Genomic DNA, 22,024 nt, shown 5'->3' with positions numbered 1-22,024 from the left:
ATGGTGACTATTCCAACATGAACATATATATGATTGATTGTAATTTATTGACGAATTAAAAAACTTTTTACATTGATCAAATGTATCAAGATTAGACTACAATCAAATATGTATCTTTCCAACAACAATAATAATGAAAGATATACCTTGATTATGGTACACTTACCAAATAATTATGGCCTATAAAAAAATTCTGAAAGAACGGCAACACTCATAACCCTAGCAGAGCGCCTCTCCAAAATAATTGAAAATATAAATTAACACTTACTTTTCAATAACGATACTCATACACATCAACCAGGTGTTACAAAATAAAAAAATTCTGACATGAACTCGCAGCCCAACAAATAAAATGTTATTAAACTTTGATTTACTATTGATCCAACGAGTCATTGCTGAACTATTAGATTTCTAGTTGAACCACATGAACAAATCTCTATGAAGACGTTAAAATAATAAAAATTGAATGTCTAAAAATTAGAAAAAATCATATTATACATTAAATAAAAATAATCCAAAAGGGAAGAACAAATGGATTTTTATTGGTAGTTGATAACAATCATTTAACGCAAAGTATTAACAAGAAAAATCAAAATAGGTTAGGGACCTGAACACACTTTTTTTTTTTAGTTTAAAAGTCTATTTAAAATATTTCAAATAGTTCAAAGATTTACAGATTAATTAAACCAAAGAAGAAGTAAAGAAGAAGAAGAGAAAGAGGGGGAAAGAGTAGGAGGAGAAAATGTGAGGAAAAGAGGAAGTATGTGAGGGTTTTTATAGGTGGTATAAGATATACGGCACTTAATGAGGTCCAAAAACGTGTGTAAAACTTAAGAAAAACGTGTAAAATTCAATCAAAACCATTAACTACTGTCCAAGAAACGTTTGTGCTTCAGTTTTTACCATTAGCCAACTTGCGCAAGTTAACTCGCGCATAGGCTCAGTGGTGCATGACTTAAGTCGCGCAGAGCTTGTGAGGTGCATGAGTTAAGTCTCGCTGCGTGACTTAACTCACGCAGGGTTATATTTGGAAAAAGTGCAGGGCGGGAGCAAAATGTGCAGGGTGAAGAGCAAAATTCATGTGATTTTGGAGAAGGAATTTCAAGGAGTTGTACAGATAAACAAGGTGGGGTTTAGTATGGGTAAGTGGAGTTTTTTCCCACCATGAAAAAGTTTATTTTGGATCATTAGATTAAAAAGGAGCATAGATGTTATCATAGTCTGCCTACACTGTATCTTCTTCCACTTTGTTTTCAACCTATCTTCCTCATTTCACCACTACCACTAAACTCAAGTCTTTGTTGCCACCAACACTCCAATGGACCCACCTTATTGCACCTCCAAAAAAACTCTAATGGGCATCCATTGCTTAGGAGCATCAGTTGCCATAATCGCTTGTCCATATTCAATCAGTTCAAACAGACTAATTGCATAAAGACAAGATAATCAACCCATAACTAAATCACACCAAAGAAGAACATAAAAAATTTTGGATCAGAAATTTCTTGAATGGTGGATTTTAGTTTTGAAAACATATATTCACCAAAGAAGAACATATTAAATCGTTTGTCCATATTCACCGAGATGTCATGGTTATTGATACTGAAACAACCTTTTTCAACATTAATGGTAGATTTTAGTTTTTTCATGTCTAATAATTGAAAATTGGTTTTCATTTTGGAACATGTTACAATCGTAAGAAATGGATGGTGTGTGGCGGTGCGATGTTGGTCAAAGTGGTTGCTGAATATGTGATTTGGTGGTGGTGTGGGGACATGAAAGAGAGAGGGTGGAAGATAGTGTAAAAAATAATCTAATGTTGAGAGAGTAGTATAAGAATGTATTCCACATTTAATCTAATGGACATTATCAACTTTTCTATGGTGGAAAAAAACTCCACTGACCAATGCTAAATGCCACCGATAAACAAGGTCTTAAGAGTATTGATCTTAACTTTAAATATTTTTGAAGTTTATATTGCGTACAATTAATCAAGGATATATTCACAAATTATGTTTTATTATTTATTAATAATTGCAGATTCTGAAAGTCTGAATTTACCTAATAAATTCAAGGTTTTTAACATCATTAAACATGGTATATATGAATTACTTAAAATGTTTATTGGTTGAGAAAATGACATGGTGATGTTGTAGATGATGTTAGTTGGTTTCTAAGAAGTGATTTGAGCTAAAACTATGTCACCATAAAGTAACTAAAGCTATCTAATTAATTAGACATTAGAAAATAGACACTTAAAGTATGGCAGATATTGTGATGATACACAAATAGGACAAAGCATATCCAGTTTTGTGGCAAATTAAAAGTTGTTTCTATTTCTAGCTTACATTGTAAGATGGACCAGACAATATCTTATATAAAAATGGAAGATTAAGGGATCTAACCAATGTGTTTTTGAGTGTATGGATGCCTTGTAAATCTGATCAGAAGCATGAAGCCAACTTTCACTGAATTGTACTTACTGCCAAACACTTTTTATTGTGTCATAAATGCCAAGTTCAATCCAACACCAAAATCTTTCACTTTACTTCTCTAAAGTGGTGCAGATATCTCTTTTTGGGTAACTAGGGGGCTTAGGTTACGGTTGCAAGTAATAACCTACCTAGACATGACATGAGTGTAAAAATCAAGCATATTATTCATTTTACATACATACAGATACAGTAATTATCACAAAGCACAATTATCACCACCAAAAACTATTCTACAAGTACACCACCACAACAAAATCCCTTAATCTTCATCTTCACAACAAGAATAGTATCATGGCCTTTCATCAACACTATGGACGTGGGAGTATACCTAAGGGAATGCATTTTTATCTAACCATTCAACTTCGTGAGTTGCAAGATGATGAACTTGTAAGCATTCTCAACTCAGCTTCTTTTTTTTTCTTCCTTTTCACTCATTCTTTCCATTTTTTATCATTTAGTCAATAATCTTTATAACGAAAAATAATAGTGAGAAATGAATGAATAAAGGAGGGTTATTGTTTATTGACCCATTCTTTATTTCTAAGAGCTTCAACAGTGTTTGTTGAAGATTTCATTTGATTAAATTGATCATATCGAGAATCACTTATAGTTCATAGATTTAAAGACTTATTGTTGAAATAAATTATGTGTATTGTTGGTTATTGACCCATTTTTAAATTTGACACCAAAAACAAACAAGCATGTATACTTTCATACATTAATCTTCATTACTAGTTCAACCAAATTTGAAACTGTACCTGCAGACAAGTATTGGAAAGGAATGTCAAATCCAATATCTCTAAAATTTCCAAATGGATCTGAATGCAAAATGTTTTGGATACAAATTGGTGATGCTGTTTGGTTTCTTAATTGGAAAAGATTTGCGCGATCGCTTAGATGTGGAGATCTTTTAGTTTTCCAATACAAAGGAGGGTCCAATTTTTATGTCATTATATTAGACGATAGTAAATTAGAGATTGACTACTCAAGTATGCAATGCAACAATGACCAAGATTCAAACAAGCATCATAAACAAGAAGAAGAGAGTGATGACGACGATTGTGTTGAGATTTTGAATAATATTGCTACTACTTTTGTTGCACCTCTAGGGACAAATATTGACAAGAGAAAAATTAATATTGCAACTAAGCAAAAAGTCTCAGGCAAGTTCAACTACCTCATTTGATTTATTTATATTTATAGATGAAATATGTATTTAATAAGTTCTTATATTTATTTCAAATTTTTGTGAATATCGTGTGTATATGATGTGAAAGTCTGGTTTTGTGGTAAATCAAATTCATTTGCATGATAGAAAGTAATTTGTACAAATGCTTCATTCAAGCTCAAAATTTGTGGCTATCCTTAAATGTTACCATGAAAAATGAGTTAATTTGATTTATCAATTTCACCTATTCTTTGAAAGCATGTTAACTTAATAAGTATGACTTTAAACCCAGCAGTAAGTTATGTGCACCACATGTTTTACTTCTATTGTTAGTGATATGTTTGGTGTCAATACTTTATAAATAAATTATTCCAATATAAAATCAGTTGATGAAGGTGCTGAAGAAGGTGAATCAAGTGATGATGAAGCCACCGAAGAAGTTCAAGAAAGCGATGAATCGAGCGATGAGAGTTCATATGAGGATGAAATGCCAAAGCAAGCTCGACGAAGGACAAGAAATGGCAAGAGAAAAGTGAGTATGGATTTTGACACTACCCAACCAAAATTCTCAGGTGATTTTTATCTCATTTTTTTGCTAGATTAAAAATGATGTTTTCTGGAAATTACTCATTAGCTAGATTAAGGCTCGTCTGTTACTCTATTTTGCTAGGATGAAATGAGGTCTGTCGCAATTTTTTGTCTGAAAATGTCTTGAATTGCCTAAATTAAGAAGCAGTTTTAGTTAGTTTTCTCTACAGATCATTTTTGGTAGATACATTTTATATAAAAATATGTGATATATTTTTTTTTGGTAGAAAAAATATGTGATTTTAATTATGATAAAAAAACATTTTTGGTTTTCCTAAAATCTTCTAAAAATAATATCTAAATCAAATGTATGATGAATAGTTAATGCTAAACAAAATAGATTATTATATCTTTAAACTTTGCAGGTAGTAACAAAGTAGCCATGATGAAGAAGGCTAGAAAATACCAAACATCTGAAGCTGTTAATGATAATCCCTTTTTTGAAGTTATAATGTCACATACTTACGCCAATGGCTATTTCTTGGTAAGTTTGCTATACAAAGTATCTATTAATTTTACCTTTAATCAATATCTCTAATAAAACATGATTTGAAACAGGGGATACCAATTGAGTTTTCAAGAGAACACTTGAAAGATTTTAATGGAACTGCAACAATAAGGGTTGGTAAGGACATGGCTGTGGAAGTGAGTTTGGGGTATTATGATACCCGCAGAAATTCTTGTGTGGGTGGTGGTTGGAAAATATTTAGGGAAAAATATAATTTGCAAGTTGATGATGTTTGTAAATTTGAGATGATTCAACGGAGACCTTTTTCATTCACCGTTACTATTACTCGTGCCAGAAACGGACCAAGCCTTACGAAATTACCAGGTTTTTCTTTCTTTCTTTTTTATTTGCTTTTTTGTATGTCATAATTTTTTTAATTGATGTTTTTTGATATCAACATCCAATTTTTTCTTTATTTCATTTATTCATGACAATGTTATAAAGAAAGGGTCTCTTGTGGTAATAATCTTGTAAAGAAGAAAGACATTGGAGGAACTTTTTCTGACTTTTTAAATTTTTTAGTTCTTATTATTGTAAAGTTTTTGTTTAATTTGGTCTTCAAACTTATGAATAATTTATGAGTTTTTGGACTAAGTTTTTTATTGTATATCCTTAATCTTTAATTTTAAATACCCGTGAATTTGCAATGATTTTTATTTATTTTGTTGAACTTTTTGATAGTTAGTGATTGACCTAAACTTATCCCGCAGTTTCTTCTTTTAGTTTAGAACCTAACCATAAATCTATTCAAATATCTCTAAATTTTTTGGGTATCTCTAAATTAGATTAGACACTCATTTTGTGTTTATGCATGTACAGAAGGTCGTGATTGGAAGGAGCATAACACGTTCAAGGTTATGGTGAAGAATAGAGTTCCGGTAGGATTAATTACGTAAAATATGGTTACACACACATATATATATATATATAGATAGATAGAGATGTTAGAACTACATAACAAATAAATAATATCTTTGTTTGTGTATTTGCAGACTGTACCAAAGGAGTTTATGAACGGAGGAAGTCATGAAAATATTTTGGAGTTGAAAGTGGGGGGACAGTCATGGTTCGTAAAAGTCAATTATTACGAGAGTGTTCGGAGCTGCAGGTTTAGTAAAGGTTGGAGAAAATTCATGAAAGCATGCAAAGTGGAGATCGGAGATACTTGTCTCTTTAAGTTAATTGATGAGAGAAAATTTGTGTTTGATGTTTCAGTTATAGGATGAATCCATTAGTTGTTTGTTCTTTAAGGTACTAATAACTATTAGGTTCTAAACATCTGTATTTCATTCGAATCTAAGCTCTATCGTGTCAGCCTTTGAACTTTTGCTCTATGGATTGTTTGTAATGTTTTTTTGGTTGTTTTAAACTTTAGGTTCTTATCCAATTTGATTCTTTGATGAACAAGGCTTGAAGATATATTAGTACATGCAAATATGTTATTTTTTACTATTATTTAAAAGAACTGTTTGATGATTTTTTGTTCCATGATGGACAACATGACTTCCATGATAGACAATTCATATTTCATCAAACCAATCAAAAGAAGAGGCATAAACAAGTGAGGGTAGTGTTACTACATAAACAAAGAAAGGTTGGAGAAATTTTGAACTTATGTGTTGTTCTCCAACTAGGATTCCTTTTAAAACAAGATACAGATATTTTAACACAAGAAAATATATCATAACTATTTTTTTTTCTTTCTAGTCATGGTAAAAAATGTATTGTATCTTTGTTTGTGTCTTCCTTGTGTCTTGTTTTAGTCCCTTTAATATTGTTTATGTTGTTTGATTTTGATGCAATATTCAGATGAATGCCATTAATGCAAGAAGGTCTCGGGGTTGTGGTGAAGACCGTTTTCATGCTAAAAACCAAAAACTAGCAGGTTTTGCAATCGTTTTAATCATACCGTTGATTTTTGTCACCAAAAGCATTGTTACCCTAACATCAATAAACAACAGTCACGTGTAAATGCTGTTTCTCAAGAAGATTCTGATGCAAACAATTCATCCACTCCCATTTTCATGCCGAACCTATGTTTCATTTAAACCAACGGGAAGAACACAGTTGCAAAATAAAATGAGTCTCGCAATTAGAGAATATTTACATTTTCCGTAACACCCCTTAAAATGACATAACAAGCAAGGTGTCTCAAACAATTGAAACCTTGAACACATGATTTTGCATCAATCATCTCAAACAAACAAGTGTCTCCAATCTTCACATTGCATTCTCTCAAATTCTAATTAAGATATATCGTAAACCATGATCTGAAACAGAGGATACCTAATCAGTTTTCGAAGAAATACATGAATGAGTTGTTGCAAAGGAATGCAACGATTAGAAGTGTTGCTGTGGATAAGACATGGTTAGAGACATTAAAATTCGATGAATGCAATCGAAATTTTGCAATGCGAGCTGGTTGGAAGTCATTTGTACAGGAACGTAACTTGCAAGCTGGTGATGTATTCAAATTTGAGATGACTCAACGAAAACCACTTTCATTCACTATTACTATTATCCCAGCTACTACATAATGAGTTGCTACAAGATTCCAGAAGGTTGTTGCAATGAGATTGAAAGCATGTTGGCAAGGTTTTCGTGGGGATCGAATGCAAGAGAGCAGAAAATGAACTGGCTTAGTTGGGAGAGAATGGGGAAGGCAAAGAACAATGGTGGCCTCGGCTTTAGAGATTCAGTATGTTCAATAAGACGCTGCTAGGCAGACAATGTTGGAGAATTTTCTCTGATAATGACTCACTGCTTACTAGAGTGTTCAAGAGCCGATACTTTCCAAGGTCTGGCTTTATGGAATCCAAAATTGGTTTCCAACCGAGCTAGAGAAGCCTCTTGTTCTAGATGTTTAATTGGAGATGGCGAAAAGGTGAAGGTCTGGAAAGACAATTGGTTGCCTGAGCAAGGAAAGTTCAAGGTGTGGAGTCCTGTAAAAAACCTGCCCCATGATACACCGGTGAGTGAGCTTATAGACAGGGAAACAAAAACCTGGAGTAGGACCAAAGTTTTCAACACCTTCAACTCGTATGAAGCCCATCAAATTATTAACATTCCAATCTCGTGGAGACTACTAGAGGATAAAAGGATTTTGCATTGGGAAAGAAATGGTAATTACTCTGTGCGTTCGGCTTACCATTCGATACAAGATGACAACAGTAGAGAGAACCCTGAAGCTTCATCTTTGAGTGACCAAAGGCTTTGGAGAGCAGACTGGAAAATGCATGCTCCAAACAGGCTAGGACTAGAAACTTTTTGTGGCGACTGGCCCGCAACATTCTGCCAACCAGAGGCCGACTGGAACAAAAAGGCGTGATTCTTGATCCTGTATGCCCTTTATGCTTCTCTGAAACAGAAACTACTGAACACCTTTTAATGAGATGTCCAATGGTACAACAACTTTGGTTTATTTTAGCCCTTGGCATTCATATTCTACAACATGTGAGGCTAGCACAGTGGCTTCAACAATGGATCATAAACCCAGATAAGGTGGCTAGTCATTTATCCAGTGTTACACTGTCGTTGATTTGGAAGGGTCGGAACCAATTGATTTTCAATAAAACAACTTTCTGTCCTGTATCTACTGCGAAGGAAATATCCAATTTTTCTGCAGAATTTTTTATTGCTAATCCGTTGAAGATGAAGTCTGTCAGAGTTTCAGAACTAGAAAGCTGGGAGCAACCGAATGTTGGCACAACAAAGATCAATGTAGATGCAGGATGCTTTCAAACTGGTACAACTGGTTGGGGCTGTTTGGCCCGGGATCACACTGGCACGGTAAGTTTTGCTGCCACTCACCTTGATAAAATATCAATTTCTCCTTTGTTGGCTGAAGCAATGGCCTTGAGATGGTGTCTGCAATGGGTCACTGGTACTGATTTGGAAACACTAATTATTATTAGAGACTGACTCTGAATCTGTTGTTAATTGCATCAAAGGAAACCTCTTTTCAATAGAGATATGAAGCACGAACACTTCTCGGATAAGCCGTGTCCCCGTGTCAGACACGTGTCGTGTCCGATACCAACACATATAATCACATTGAATTATGTGATTGTCTAAAAAAAATTAACTGTGTCGGTGTCCGTGTAATGTTATGCTTTCTAGTAGAATTAATGTTAGTGTTGCTTTTATTAAGAGATGTAAAAACTCTGTTGCACATACTTTAGTTGGGGTTGCTAAAGACTTTGGTTCTAAGTCATGGGTGGGAACTGTCCCCCAGGCTATTGCTGCTATCATTTGTAAGGATTCACCTCTTCTTATTTAATGAATAGCTTTCACTTAAAAAAAAAAAAACTACTACAAAGGAACCATGCCCGGAGAAATTTCAAGGTATTTCTTTCATTATTATTGTTTTTGGAAAGATACATATTTTATTGTAGTTTAATCTTGATACATTTGATCAATGTAATATTTTTTTTTTTTTAATTTGTCAACAAATTACAATCAATCATAATATATGTTTATGTTGGAATAGTCACCATAATATGTAAGTATTTGGTTTTTGTCATTCCAATATTGGCTACATAAGGACTAAAATATATATCATAGGGATTAATTCTAACATATACAAATGTTACAAGCACTAAAACAAAATTATCAAAAGTAAAGTGATATATTTACTATCATTGGATTTTTTTTTCCAAGTATTGAAGGTGATATATTTGTGACGACAAAAAACAAATTTAAACTAAGTTTTAATGATCTCAGGATTATTATTGATTTATATTGTAAATATCTTTACTCATTCATATGAATTAATTTAATCCATTTTGTTATTGGTGATATATTTTCACATAACATTAGTAGATTTTCTCCAACTTCTTCATTGAATTCCTAACAAGGTTTTTGGACATGCAGAAAAACAACGAGTGCAAGAAAAATTTGAGACAATGCCAGTAGAAGATTTGGAATATGCATGCGATTTTGGAGAAGGAATTTCAAGGAGTTGTCCAAATAAACAAGGTCTTAAGAGTATTGATGTTAACTTTTAACTATTTTTCGAGTTTATATTGCGTACAATTAATTAAGGATATATTCTCAAATTATGTTTTATTATTTATTAATAATTGCAAATTCTGAAAGTCTGAATTTACCTAATAAGTTCAAGGTTTTTAACATCATTAAACATGGTATGAATTACTTAAAATGTTTATTGGTTGAGAAAATGACATGGTGATGTTGTAGATGATGTTAGTTGGTTTCTAAGAAGTGATTTGAGCCAAAACTATGTCATCATAAAGTAACTAAAGGTATCTAATTAATTAGACATTAGAAAATAGAAACTTAAAGTATGACAGATGCAATTGTGATGATACATAAGCAAATCCACTTTTGTGGCAAATTAAAAGTTGTTTCTATTTCAAGCTTACATTGTCACCTCATGTGAAATGGACCCTAGAAGTAAATGCAAAACTCAAATCCAAGAGCAAAGTGAGCTGTATTGACTAGCTAGCATACTAATCTAAATAATAAAGTCTTGGTTTTCAAGTAACCATATGGTGAATCAAAGAAGACAAACTTGTAACTTAATTTGCTCTTCAAACCAAATTATCCATCCAAACATGCAATAAGGAAAACATACCTGCTTGCTTAGATCCAATAGTCAAAACACAATTACTTCATAACACATACCAATCAATGAAACTCTTCTCCCAATAATTGTAGGGCTAGGGCAATTCAGTTTCTGCTACTTTTCTCACTTCCCAATTGATTCTTTATTAGTGAAACTTGCCTATCTTTTTTCTACTCATCATACATACAAATACAAGCTTCCGAAAAAGAAAAAAAAGATAATTAAAATGAAAAGACACTACACGACCAATTCATCATTCTTAAACTAATAAATAACATAACATAATAACATTCACACTTCACTTGATTTCTATGTCACTAAATTAATACCCACTTGAGACTTCAGAGACAAAAACCTCACATTCAAAATCTTTAACTCTTAACCTCACTTCTTAAAACCTTAGCCCAATACTCACTCACTAACATCATGTCATTTCAACAAGTTCCAGATTTTCATAGAATAATATTGCAAGATAAGAAACTTGTAAGTCTATTACAAATAATTATATTGCATATTTTATATTATGTTTTCATTTATGCTGTAAACCCTATTGTTTTAAAAAATGTTAATATACCGATTTCTGAATTTCTTTGTTGCAGAGAGTTCCAAAGAAATATGTGGAGAAATATTGGAAAGGAATATCAAACCCTATATTCATTAAATTTCCAAATGGTGTTCAACAAGAAATATTTTGGGTGGAGAGAAATGGTGATATTTGGTTTCAAAAGAATTGGGAAAGTTTTGCTAAGTTTCTGAAATATGGATATCTGTTAACATTCAAATTCATTGGTGGATCATATTTTAAGGTTAAGATATTTGGTGCCAATACTTTAGAAATAAACTACTCCAATATCAAATCAGTTGATGAAGGTGCTGAAGACACAAAAGAAGAAGGTAAAGAAAGTGATGAATCAAGTGATGATGAAGCCACTGAAGAAAGTCATGAAGATAGTGATGAATCAAGTGATGAGAGTTCAGATGAGGTTGAAATGCCAAAGCAAGTTCAAAGAAATGGCAAGAGAAAAGTGAGTATGGATTTTGACACTACCCAACCAAAATTCTCAGGTGATTTTTCTCTCTTTTTTTGGTAGATTTATGCTTGTCTGTTACTCTATTTCTTTAAAAATAAATCACTTGTTTTTATAGAAATAATTACTTTTAAGAGTTATGCAATGGTTTGTTGCAATTTTATGTCTTGAAGTGCTCAATAGATACTTTTTATATAAAAATATGTGATTTTTATTATGATAAAAAGAATAATAAATATTTAATTGGTTTTCTTAAAATCTTCTAAAAACAATATCTAAATCAAATGTATAATAAAGAGTTAATGCCTAAACTTGGCAGGTAGTAAGAAAGTAGCCATGGTGAAGAAGGCTAGAAAATACCAAACATCTGAAGCTGTTAATGAGAATACCTCTTTTGAAGTTACAATGACTCAGTCTTATGCCAATGGCTATTTCTTGGTAAGTTTGCTATACAAAGTATCTATTAATTTTAGCTTTAATTATTATATCTAATAAACCATTATTTGAAACAGTGGATACCATTTGAGTTTTCAAGAGAACACTTGAAAGATTTTAATGGAACTGCAACAATAAGGGTTGGTAATGACAGGAGTGTGGAAGTGAGTTTGAGGTATTATGGTACCCAGAAAAAATATGGTATGGGTGGTGGATGGAAATTATTCAGACAAAAATATAATTTGCAAGTTGATGATGTTTGTAAATTTGAGATGATTCAAGGGCGACCAAGTTCATTCATTGTTACTATTACTCGTGCCATAAACAAACCAAGCCCAAAGAAATCACTAGGTTTTCTTTCTTTCTTTTTTATTTGGTTTTCTGTATGTTATAATTCTTTTTATTTGAGTTTTGATTAACATCTATTTTTCTTTATTTTTTTATCCATTACAAGGTCATAAAAAAGGGGTCTCTTGTGGTAAGAGTGTAGTAAAGAAGGAACACATTGGAGGAACTTCTAGGAGCCATCCAAAAGTAAAGGGTATTCTTCTAACTTTTTTAGTGTTTTTAGATTTTATTATTGTAGAGGGTTCTGATATATTTGTAACTTGTAAATAGTTCTTTGAACTATTATATATATTTCTTAATTTGGTCTTCAAACTTTATGAATGATTTATTAAGTTTTTAATTGTATATCGTTAATCTTTAATTTTAAATACTTGTGAATTGAAATATTTTTTATGTTCAAAGAACTTTTAAAAAGTTAGTGATTGACCTAACTTATCCAGTTTTCAGTTTCTTCTTTTAGTTTCGAACCTAACTAGAAATCTATTCAAATATATCTAAATTTTTTGGGTGTTAAAATATTTGATTAGGTACTGTCATTTTGTGTTTATGCATGTACAGAAGAAGGTCGTGATGTGAAGGAGCATAAGACATTCAAGGTTTTCTTGAAGAACAAAACCCCGGTAAGTTATGATTACATAAAAATATATGTCAAATCACATATCTAGTCCCTTAGTATTTATGAGATTTCATATTTTTCGATAATTAACTTTCGTTCAATTTAGTCTCATAAGTTTTCTCCGTTAATTAAGTTAGTCCTATTCTATCAGCTTTTAACCTCTAATGTATAATAAGGTGGACACACAATGTATGTAAAAGTCCTCACTAATTTGTTTAGTATTAACATGGTTAGATATATAGATAGATATGTTAGAACTACATGATAAATAAATAATATTTTTGTTTGTATCTGCAGTGTGTACCAAAGGAGTTTATGAAAAAAGGATGTAATGAAAATATTGTGGAGTTGAAAATGGGGAGAAAGTCATGGTTTGTAAAAGTCAATTTTTATCGGAGTCTTTGTGGCTGTAGGTTCAGTAAAGGTTGGAGACAATTTATGAAAGCAGGCAAAGTGGAGATTGGAGATACTTGTCTTTTTAAGTTAATTGATGAGAGGAAATTTGTGTTTGATGTTTCAATTGTAGGAAAGAATACATAAGCTGTTTGTTCTTTAAGGTGTACTAATAACTAGATGTTTAGTTGCCTTGCCCTTTCAAGGGCTGGATATTTATTAATCAATGTATTTTGGTATTGTAAACATCTATCTATCTGTATTTGATTTTAACCTAAGAGGTATCGTGTCAACCTTTGGATTTTTGTTCTATGATTGTTGGTAATGTTTTTTTTGGTTGTTTTAAGGTTCTTCTCCAACTTGATTATTTGGAAATATATTGTTTAGTACATGCAAATATATTGTTTTTTTTAGTAGTAGTTAAAAAAATTGTTTGATTTTAGTCCCTTTAATAGAATAAGAAATCATCTTGGGTTTTCTCCCTTTGGTTTGTTTTAGTCCCTTAAATACTTATGTTGATTTTTTTGGGACAATAATATTACTTATTTTTGTTCTATGATAGATGAACTTTTTTAAAGACAATATTACTTCTTTGCCTCTGTAATTCATTTATTCATATGTTGCATGACAGATTAATGACACAGCTATAAACAAATGATTAATGCTGCAAATTAGTGCCATTGCAAAGTATAAAGTGTAACAAAGTATTGATTTTGACAAGTTTAAGATGTAGTTTGTGTATGAACAAAGTCAATAATTTTATCAGATGAAACAATATTATCAGTAGAATGTGCTTAGAATTTGTTTGGTACATTACTAGCTAGTGAAGAAGCATCATGATGAATTTGTAGTAATAGCAAAATCATTTAGTAAAATACCTACAACGGCTATTACACTTGGTCTGCTCAAATTGGAAGTTTTTGGCTGCATTTAATACTAGTAATTGGATAAGCTTATACATGTTTATCTTATTACTTTCTCTGTAAACTTTTTTACTGGTATGAACTATTCCACATATATGGAAATTTTGTATCATGCCATCAGTAAGTGTTACATTTCAATAACATTTAAAGGTTACTTGATTGATGCAGCTTGTATACAGAGTCTAGGTAATTACAAATTGCTACTTTAACCAATTATAATGAAATGGACATTGTCAAGTAACATTTAGGAAGGATCTGTGTTGACCCTGTAATCCTTCTATGTTTCAAGAATTGTAATATTATTGTATAAGGTAAGCATTGGCTGCCATGGTCTAACTCTCTTGGATTGTATTTTCATGATTTGTGATAGTCAGTGTTCTCAGATAGCGGCTATAGCGTAGAAAAGTTTGAACAAAGCGCCATTGTTCCACGATACACTATTTTGTACCAAGTGTTGTCAAATAGCGGCTATTTTCGTGCAATTGCATTGTAGTTTAGAAAAATTTGAACAAATTCATATTTTCCGCAATCCACGATTGGCAATTATGAACTGTTGTCAACTTACCACCATGTTTGCCATAACAAATTTAGTGTTTTAATTGTTATGTTAGTATCTTTCTCCCTTGCTAGAATTCGAACCTGGAACTTTAACTCGTTTAATTCCTTAGCTCAGCCGAGTGAGCTACCCATCATCCCAAATAAATGGTTGCAATCTTGATCTAATTATGATTCAATGTTAAATATATATTTCTTTTTACAAAAGTTAGTTCTTAGTAATGGTTAGAGAGAATTCTAATTGCCATCTGATATTGAATTTTTTTCATGTACTTAAACAGGTTACGATATGCTCTTGAATTTTAGGAACCTGCAGCTAAATTAGACCTCATTCTAATTTTTTAACAAGGTTTTAAGCAATCACAGAACGTTTACATTTTATTTACTTTTTTCTTTATTATCTCTGCAGGAAACAAAACTAGTATTCCCAGATATTATAAAAATTCCATAAATTATCACTCTCCAATATAGTAATTTTTTTTTTGTAGAATTAAAGAAACTTTACATTCATAGACTAAAGAAATCATCTAAAAAAAAGGACATAGACAAAAAAAAAATTCATAGTAGCTATGAAACATACAAAAGATCAGAAAGATCGAGCAAATAAACAATTTTCTGCACTGAATCATCTTAGGTTGCTTACTGTTAATGTTGTGGTTGAAGAAACTTTGATTAAAGATGATCGAGGAAGGCAATGTCTTATTGAACCTTGAGAATTGGAGGAAGCATCATACCTTAGGACTGCTTTCTGATTTTCCAACCTTGCCGGATGTATCTTAGTGAACCTTTGTTTCATTTAAACCAACGGGAAGAACACAGTTGCAAAATAAACCGAGTCTCGTAATTAGAGAATATTTACATTTTACGTAACACCCCTTAAAATGACAAAACAAGCAAGTGTCTCAAACAATTGAAACCTTGAACACATGATTTTGCACATCAATCGTCTCAAACAAGCAAGTATCTCCAGTCTTTACTTTGCAATCTCTCACAAATTCTTGCCAACCTTTAGTGAACCAACCATGGTCGAGATGTTCATTATAACTCACATCTACAAACCATGTTCCTTCCCCTACTCTCAACTCCACTGAATTTCCACTAAATATACCATGCTTCTTCAACAGCTCACTTGGTAGTACAACCAACTGCATATATATGAACAAATTAAATTTTATACATTCACACACATAGCTATATACATGGTAACAGCATTTTACGTAATTCATACCTTGTCTGATGATGTTATAAAAACCTTGAACATCTCATGTAAATTCAGACTTACAGAATCTGCAGTAATTAACAACAAAGAAAACATAGTTTAAGGAGATTTGCATGAATTGTACACAAAAAAACACGAAAGCAAAAATTAAGATGAATACCCCTAAAACCATATGTTTTTGTGCAGCTCTTTGAAATTCCATCTCCAAAATTGCCCGCATATTCCATATCTTTTACTGGTGTTGTCTCTGATTTTTCTTGGACTCCTTGGTTTTCTGCACATGTCCACAAACTTCTCAGGGATCTACTGAAGAAGTTGGGGAAAATCTACTAATGCTATGTGCAAATCAATTATAATCATAAGATCATTACAGCTTAGTTTAAATATGTTTTTTGTCCTCGCATATATATCACTTTTAGCTTCTAATCCGTGTATAAAAATTAATCTTAGTAAATATATCACTTTCGATCATAGTTTTGTATTAGTCCTTGAAAATTTTGTATATTTTAGAATTAATCATGTAATATATATGTGTACAGTATTTATCTTAGTTTTTATGTAGCCATTATTAGAATGACTAAAATCAAATACTCTAAAGAAATGCCATGAACACACTCTACACACTCCCTTAAACACACTAGCATATATTGGTCCACATCGGTCATTTTTTCTATTTTATTTTACAGTTATTGGTCACCACAATTTACACTACCCACAACCCACCATTATCCTTCATAATGAGGTTTTATGACAGTAAGGGGTCGGCATCGGTCGGTTACGGGCGGATTCGGCCCAACAACTGCTCACCGAAGAACACCCGTAGATCAGAAAACGTGAACCATTCCCGACCGTTTCAACGTCAGTTTCGGCGGGTGACGGGTCTAACGGAATAACGGTTGGTCCGGGTGGTTTGGCTCGGTTGTATCTCTAGCTTTCATCTGCGAAAATGTTCTTCTCCTCTCTGTATATCTCTCATCTCATGTGCTTCGTGTTCATTCCCTGTTCTTGTTTCTTCTCTCTGGTAGTGGTGGGCTCAATATCATATTCTTGCTGGCTTGTAATAAATTAATTAAGGTAAGAGAAAGAAGTTTATTTTAATGGAGTACATGAGATATGAAAAGCCAAAAAAGGTAAACATGACAATTGAAAAGTCAAGACACACCCTGTTTGATGGCACACATACATTGGACAGTGTGTAGGTTGTTGAATAAGACTTGAAATAGTGTCACACTTCACGCGAGCGTGGCTTCTACAGAGACACAAACAACAATAATAAGTGGACGGGTCCGGACACCGCCCATTCCATTTTGACAGAACCGCTTTCGTCCATTCCAAACCATGTGAAACTGATTTGTCTCACTTCTTTCCGAAGCACGCACACATCCGACCGTTGAACAAGTATTTGTTACGGTTACGTCGGATTTCGGTCGGATGACAAATTCTTGCTCAGCCCTAATGACAGTAACATTAACATGTGTATTTAACCAACGCAATAAAATAGAGCTTGGGCGGACTAGCTGAAGGGTTGTACAATCAAGTGAAATATTCGTTCTACTACACAACATGACGTCCAAGATTTAAACCTTAAAATATTTTACTCATTTGATTGATTGTAGTTTGTTGGCAAATCAAAACTTTTAACATTGATCAAATGTATCAAAATCAAAATCAGAAGATAATAAAATATGTATAATTTCAAAAACAACAATAATAAAAGCAATACCTTGAAACTTCTCCGGGCCTGGTTCCTTTGTGGTTGGGATAATAGTAATTGTGAATGAAAGTGGTTAGCGTTGAGTCATCTCAAATTTACATACATCACCAACTTTCAACTCATGTTCCTTTGAAAATGACTTCCAACCAGCCCTCATTATAAAACTGCTCCTGTTATTATGAAAGTTTAATGTCACGTGCCATGCCCTGTCCTCACCAACACTTCTAATTGTTGCCTTCCCTTGCAATAATTCATTCATGTATTCTTTCGAAAACCAACTAGGTATTGCCTGTTTCAGGTCATGGTTTAAACAGATATTGATTAAATTATATTCATGCAGGAAATGTGCAAGGCTCATTCAAACAGTACTTAAATGTATCAAAAATTATAAAAAATATGCCTAAATGTCTCTTCTGCTGGTTATTTTGATATTCAAATCTATCTTTAGTATGTTTGCTATACTTTTTTGTCTTGTTAATAATTTAATGAATAAATTTACATTACACCATGAATATGTTTTCTGTTAGTAAGTTTATTCAATAAAACTATTAAGAACAGAGTCATTTGGGGATTTGTTTGTAATTTCAATACATTCAGTTCCTATAGGAAAATGAAAGCCTCTCACACAGTTAGGTACAAAATGTCACTATTACAGAAAAAGTAGTCCAGGAAACATACCAATCTATTATCACCTTCAACATGATATGGCGATAATTTGACAGTGAAACTAGGACTCTCATTGGGATGAGAATTTGTGCAACTTCTCTCATTTAGTTTTTGTGCATTTTTAGCTTTTTTACCCATGTCCTGTGTTTCCATTAGCCTCTGCAAAACTTTAAAAACTATTTTCAGCATTTGAAAGGTACAAAATAAAAGTTTGCATCTTGATTTTTTTTTGTATGACAGTCTTGAAAATTAATTTAATCTTAAAAGAATATACGTAAATAAAGTGGGTATAGAACTAAAAACATGTACTTTTGTAATTTGTATGGATTAAAAAGTGGAAAGAAAGACTAAAACCAAAATTTGAGATGAACTAAGGGACTAATTAAAAACATATTTTGCCCATAAACAGATGAATAAAGAAAAGGAAGTAGATTAACTTACCCGAAACTTTTTGTTGGGATGCATTGATATTAGTTTTTCTCATGTGAATGTTACTCCCTTGAGGTGTAGTAGCAGTAGTAGCAATGCCATTTGAGTTGGTTCTCTTTTTCTTGAGGGGAATTTTTGTATTTTCACTATCACTAGGAATCTCAACACACTCATAATCATCGTCGTCGTCGTCGTCATCATCACTCTCTTTAGTATTTGCTTGATCGTCGTTGCATCTCATACTTGAATAGTCAATTTCTAATTTACTATCATCTAATATGATGACATGAAAATCTGACCCTCCTTTGTATTGGAAAACTAAAAGATCTCCACTTCGGAGCGACCATGCAAACCTCTTCCAATTCTGAAGCCAAATACCATCACCGCGTTGCACCCAATTCATTTTGCATGCTGACCCATTTGGAAGTTTAAGGGATATTGGATTTGGTACATCATTCCAATATCTCTCTGCAAAATTCCTTGGAATCATCTGCAAGCACGTTTTCAAAAACATATGAGTATAAATTTGGATTGAACTAGTACTGAATATTAATGCAGCAAAGCATACTTCATTGAATAATGAAAACTAAGGTCAAATACCTAAGCAAACCAGATATGTGGGAATATTACACATAGAGAGAACCGAAGGGAAAAATGGTATTGCCATACCAAACATTTTGCAACAGAAAGCATCATCGAAACAGTATTGGGGGTTTTCATCAAACACAATGACTACAGACCTTAAAGAGTTGGTATGAACAAGTGATTGAGTTCAAGTGATTAATGAGCTCTGACGGATAACTCGGGAGCAGAAAACCAATTCCATTAATGAAAAATGGGTGTTATTGTTTTGTAGTAATAAGGGAATAAATAATAATCATGCCAAACAAATGTTACTTGTTGTCGTTGAGAATGTTGTAAATGGAAAATGAAGTTCACCAAATTGAAGCAAGTATACAACAATGATAAATTTAACAACTTTGAAATCTTAATATTCATTCATTCCAACAACAAAATATTATTGTCGCCAATTTTAAGCAATGTATTGAGAAGAAGCAAAGATTATTGAATAATAAAAATGGGTGAAACACAACACAATGAGTACAAACCTAAAACAGTCTAAAAATGATATAATATTAATGTAAATGGAATGAAGAATCATATTAATCCAAAAAGAATAAACTCTAGTAAAACGCTAATCACTTACTTAAATGGGTTAGTTAATTTATAGGATTTGAAAAATGCTTACGAGTTCTTTGTGTTGAAGTTCGCATTGTTGAACATGTAAATAGAAATGCATTCCTTGAGCTTCCCTACCACGCCCATTGTTAATGCTGCCAGTGCCGTTTTGTTGAAAAGACATGTTGCTTTGTGAAGAAGGGATGATTGTGCTGTGGTGAATAGTAGTGATATGTACTGTGTATCAACATGTAAATCCACACACAATTGTGACATGTGTTTATGTGGTCCCCACACACATAAAAAAGTGAACAAACCATCCTGCTTCTTAATTTTATAAATGAACGATAATTTTTTATGTAATAAATAGCTATTTGTCAATATTTATATTTTATAGAACAACATTTCATAATAAAAAACATCATTTAATTGTTTATAAGAATCATAGTAATTTTTTTTAATGTTCTCAATTATGAGTGATAAAAATTTAAAAAAATAAAAAATTATTTCGTTGACACTTTTGATGAATAAGATTTAGTTATTATAATTATAAATGATAAAAAAATAATATTTTTCTTCAAAAAAACAACTCATTTAACTATGAATTTAAATAGTGAGTGTACCGGTACACTCGAATATAGTGGATATACCATAGAATTTGCCTTTTTTCTAACAAATCGATCCTTTTTTCTAACAAATTGAAGATAAGTATTTGCTACATAAGTTTTAAATTTGAACAGAGTATTTGTTTAAATTTTAGTGGGGATATTTGCACATATGGTGAGGGTATGCATAAATGTTATCGTTGAAAGAAAAACTGATTTTTATAAATAAAAAATAGTCAATTACCTTCTATAATGTGACATAATTTTTTTGACCACTTGACAATGACCACATCAACATGTTAGAAGAAGGAAAGTAACAGAGAAGAAAACGTATTTGATTGACGTTTTACAATTTTAAAAGAGATTTCGAAGTTTTGACAATTTCATAGGATGAATATATGTTGGAACACATGAAGTGTTATGGTGTGTATTAAAAAAATTATCATGTCAACTTTCTTAATTAGTGTTCATTTATGATGTAAGATAAAGCCATTGATTTTCTAACGGTCAACTAATCCTAACCATTGGATTTGTAACTTATCTTTGACTCTTCACCTATAAATTGAGCTCCTCTCCCTCACTTCTACTCAAACCAAAAGTTATCTTGAGTTGTCAAAGAACTTTTCTATCTTCTCCCTCCTTTAGCTTGTGTTGACGAGCTATTCTTTTCTTCTCCCTCTTTTTCTGTCCCTTCGGATTTAAAGAGTGTTCTTAAGGCCATAGTCCCTTCGGTTTATAATGTCCCTTCGGAATTAAGAATGGTATTCCCTTCGGTAAATTTTGTCCCTTCGAAAATAAGAGTATTCTTAAGATCAAAGTCCCTTTCGAAATAAAGCGTCCATTCGAAAAATAAGAATGATCTTAAGAATATAATTCTTGTTTTATGTTTTATGCTCTTGGTGAAGTTAGAGGTTAGAGTGGTCGAAACACCATATTAGAGTGGTCTTAATACCATATAAGAATGGTCTTAGTACCATAATAAAGTGGTATCAATACCATATTAGAGTGGTCTTAGCACCATATTTGAAGGTGTACTTTTAGAACATATCCTATTGTGCAATAGGACTCTGATACAATTGTAACTTGGCTGTTTTATCCTGGGGCGTCGTGGTTGATAGTCTGCTTGCACAATTTTGGGCAGTGCCACGAAACGTCTTAAAGAGAGCGACCTAGTTCGCGACTAAGCCTAGTAATCTCTTCGGTAACAAAAATATTTTTTAACTAATTTTTGACTATTGTTCCAACAATATAGGCTTAATGATGTGTTTCGTCCTTGCAATTTGACATCATTTAAAAATTAGTCCATGTAATCGCTAATCCTGGCAATTTACCCTTGCATTGTTTAATCATTTAAAATTTCGTCATTTGACCAACTTAATCACTGTCAAGTCATCAAATTAACAAAATGGCATGAGAATGGACAAAAATACCCTCGTTGGTTTTTCATAAATTGTAATTTAAAACATTATTGTGGTTTATTTTAGTTTTCTTGTTAACACCGTATAAAATGAGGATGTGGATTCTCTCTATGAGGTAATAATAAATTTCAATGAAATATTTCTAATATT

General features: G+C 32.2%; 4 protein-coding genes across 4 annotated transcripts; 2 read left to right on the top strand and 2 right to left on the bottom strand.

Moving 5' to 3' along the window:
- The first annotated feature begins 4,820 nt into the window (after nucleotides 1-4,820).
- LOC112418289 (uncharacterized) lies at nucleotides 4,821-7,296 on the top strand. The gene is made up of 5 exons (XM_024774614.2): nucleotides 4,821-5,083; nucleotides 5,579-5,637; nucleotides 5,752-5,973; nucleotides 6,569-6,655; nucleotides 7,039-7,296. The coding sequence occupies exons 1-5, from the start codon at nucleotides 4,885-4,887 to the stop codon at nucleotides 7,294-7,296; spliced, it is 825 nt and encodes a 274-aa protein (XP_024630382.2). The 5' UTR covers nucleotides 4,821-4,884.
- Nucleotides 7,297-8,158: 862 nt separating this feature from the next.
- On the top strand, nucleotides 8,159-13,398 carry LOC120578004 (B3 domain-containing protein LOC_Os12g40080-like). The gene is made up of 7 exons (XM_039830085.1): nucleotides 8,159-8,548; nucleotides 10,946-11,411; nucleotides 11,694-11,812; nucleotides 11,887-12,160; nucleotides 12,264-12,350; nucleotides 12,716-12,777; nucleotides 13,071-13,398. The coding sequence occupies exons 1-7, from the start codon at nucleotides 8,159-8,161 to the stop codon at nucleotides 13,311-13,313; spliced, it is 1,641 nt and encodes a 546-aa protein (XP_039686019.1). The 3' UTR covers nucleotides 13,314-13,398.
- A 1,867-nt stretch (nucleotides 13,399-15,265) lies between these two features.
- Nucleotides 15,266-17,843, bottom strand: LOC120579760 (uncharacterized). Its single transcript, XM_039832474.1, has 4 exons — nucleotides 17,587-17,843; nucleotides 16,024-16,137; nucleotides 15,873-15,931; nucleotides 15,266-15,789 (listed from the first exon to the last, which is right to left on the bottom strand). Exons 2-4 carry the CDS (start codon nucleotides 16,088-16,090, stop codon nucleotides 15,547-15,549), a joined length of 369 nt encoding a protein of 122 aa, XP_039688408.1. The 5' UTR covers nucleotides 16,091-16,137; nucleotides 17,587-17,843; the 3' UTR covers nucleotides 15,266-15,546.
- LOC25482716 (B3 domain-containing transcription factor VRN1) lies at nucleotides 17,651-20,035 on the bottom strand. The gene is made up of 4 exons (XM_024774608.2): nucleotides 19,922-20,035; nucleotides 18,685-19,162; nucleotides 18,256-18,419; nucleotides 17,651-17,866 (listed from the first exon to the last, which is right to left on the bottom strand). Exons 1-4 carry the CDS (start codon nucleotides 20,033-20,035, stop codon nucleotides 17,651-17,653), a joined length of 972 nt encoding a protein of 323 aa, XP_024630376.2.
- Between the last annotated feature and the right edge of the window lie 1,989 nt (nucleotides 20,036-22,024).

The sequence above is a fragment of the Medicago truncatula genome, chromosome 1 (assembly GCF_003473485.1).
Source record: "Medicago truncatula cultivar Jemalong A17 chromosome 1, MtrunA17r5.0-ANR, whole genome shotgun sequence".
NCBI lineage: Eukaryota > Viridiplantae > Streptophyta > Magnoliopsida > Fabales > Fabaceae > Medicago > Medicago truncatula.
Note: the sequence above shows the minus strand (reverse complement) of the source record. Positions and strands in the feature narration are given on the sequence as shown.

Coding starts and splice junctions, on each gene's coding strand:
- LOC112418289 (XM_024774614.2), top strand. CDS start 4,885: ATGGCTGTGGAAGTGAGTTTGGGGTATTATGATACCCGCAGAAATTCT. Junction 5,638..5,751: donor TGGTGAAGAATAGAGTTCCG/GTAGGATTAATT, acceptor GTGTATTTGCAG/ACTGTACCAAAGGAGTTTAT. Junction 5,974..6,568: donor AATTTGTGTTTGATGTTTCA/GTTATAGGATGA, acceptor TGCAATATTCAG/ATGAATGCCATTAATGCAAG.
- LOC120578004 (XM_039830085.1), top strand. CDS start 8,159: ATGGTACAACAACTTTGGTTTATTTTAGCCCTTGGCATTCATATTCTA. Junction 8,549..10,945: donor CCCGGGATCACACTGGCACG/GTAAGTTTTGCT, acceptor TCTTTGTTGCAG/AGAGTTCCAAAGAAATATGT. Junction 12,161..12,263: donor AAGCCCAAAGAAATCACTAG/GTTTTCTTTCTT, acceptor ATCCATTACAAG/GTCATAAAAAAGGGGTCTCT.
- LOC120579760 (XM_039832474.1), bottom strand. CDS start 16,090: ATGGAATATGCGGGCAATTTTGGAGATGGAATTTCAAAGAGCTGCACA. Junction 15,932..16,023: donor AAAAACATATGGTTTTAGGG/GTATTCATCTTA, acceptor TAATTACTGCAG/ATTCTGTAAGTCTGAATTTA. Junction 15,790..15,872: donor TTATAACATCATCAGACAAG/GTATGAATTACG, acceptor ATATATATGCAG/TTGGTTGTACTACCAAGTGA.
- LOC25482716 (XM_024774608.2), bottom strand. CDS start 20,035: ATGTCTTTTCAACAAAACGGCACTGGCAGCATTAACAATGGGCGTGGT. Junction 19,163..19,921: donor AACTTCAACACAAAGAACTC/GTAAGCATTTTT, acceptor ACGTGCTTGCAG/ATGATTCCAAGGAATTTTGC. Junction 17,867..18,255: donor TTGAAGGTGATAATAGATTG/GTATGTTTCCTG, acceptor GACCTGAAACAG/GCAATACCTAGTTGGTTTTC.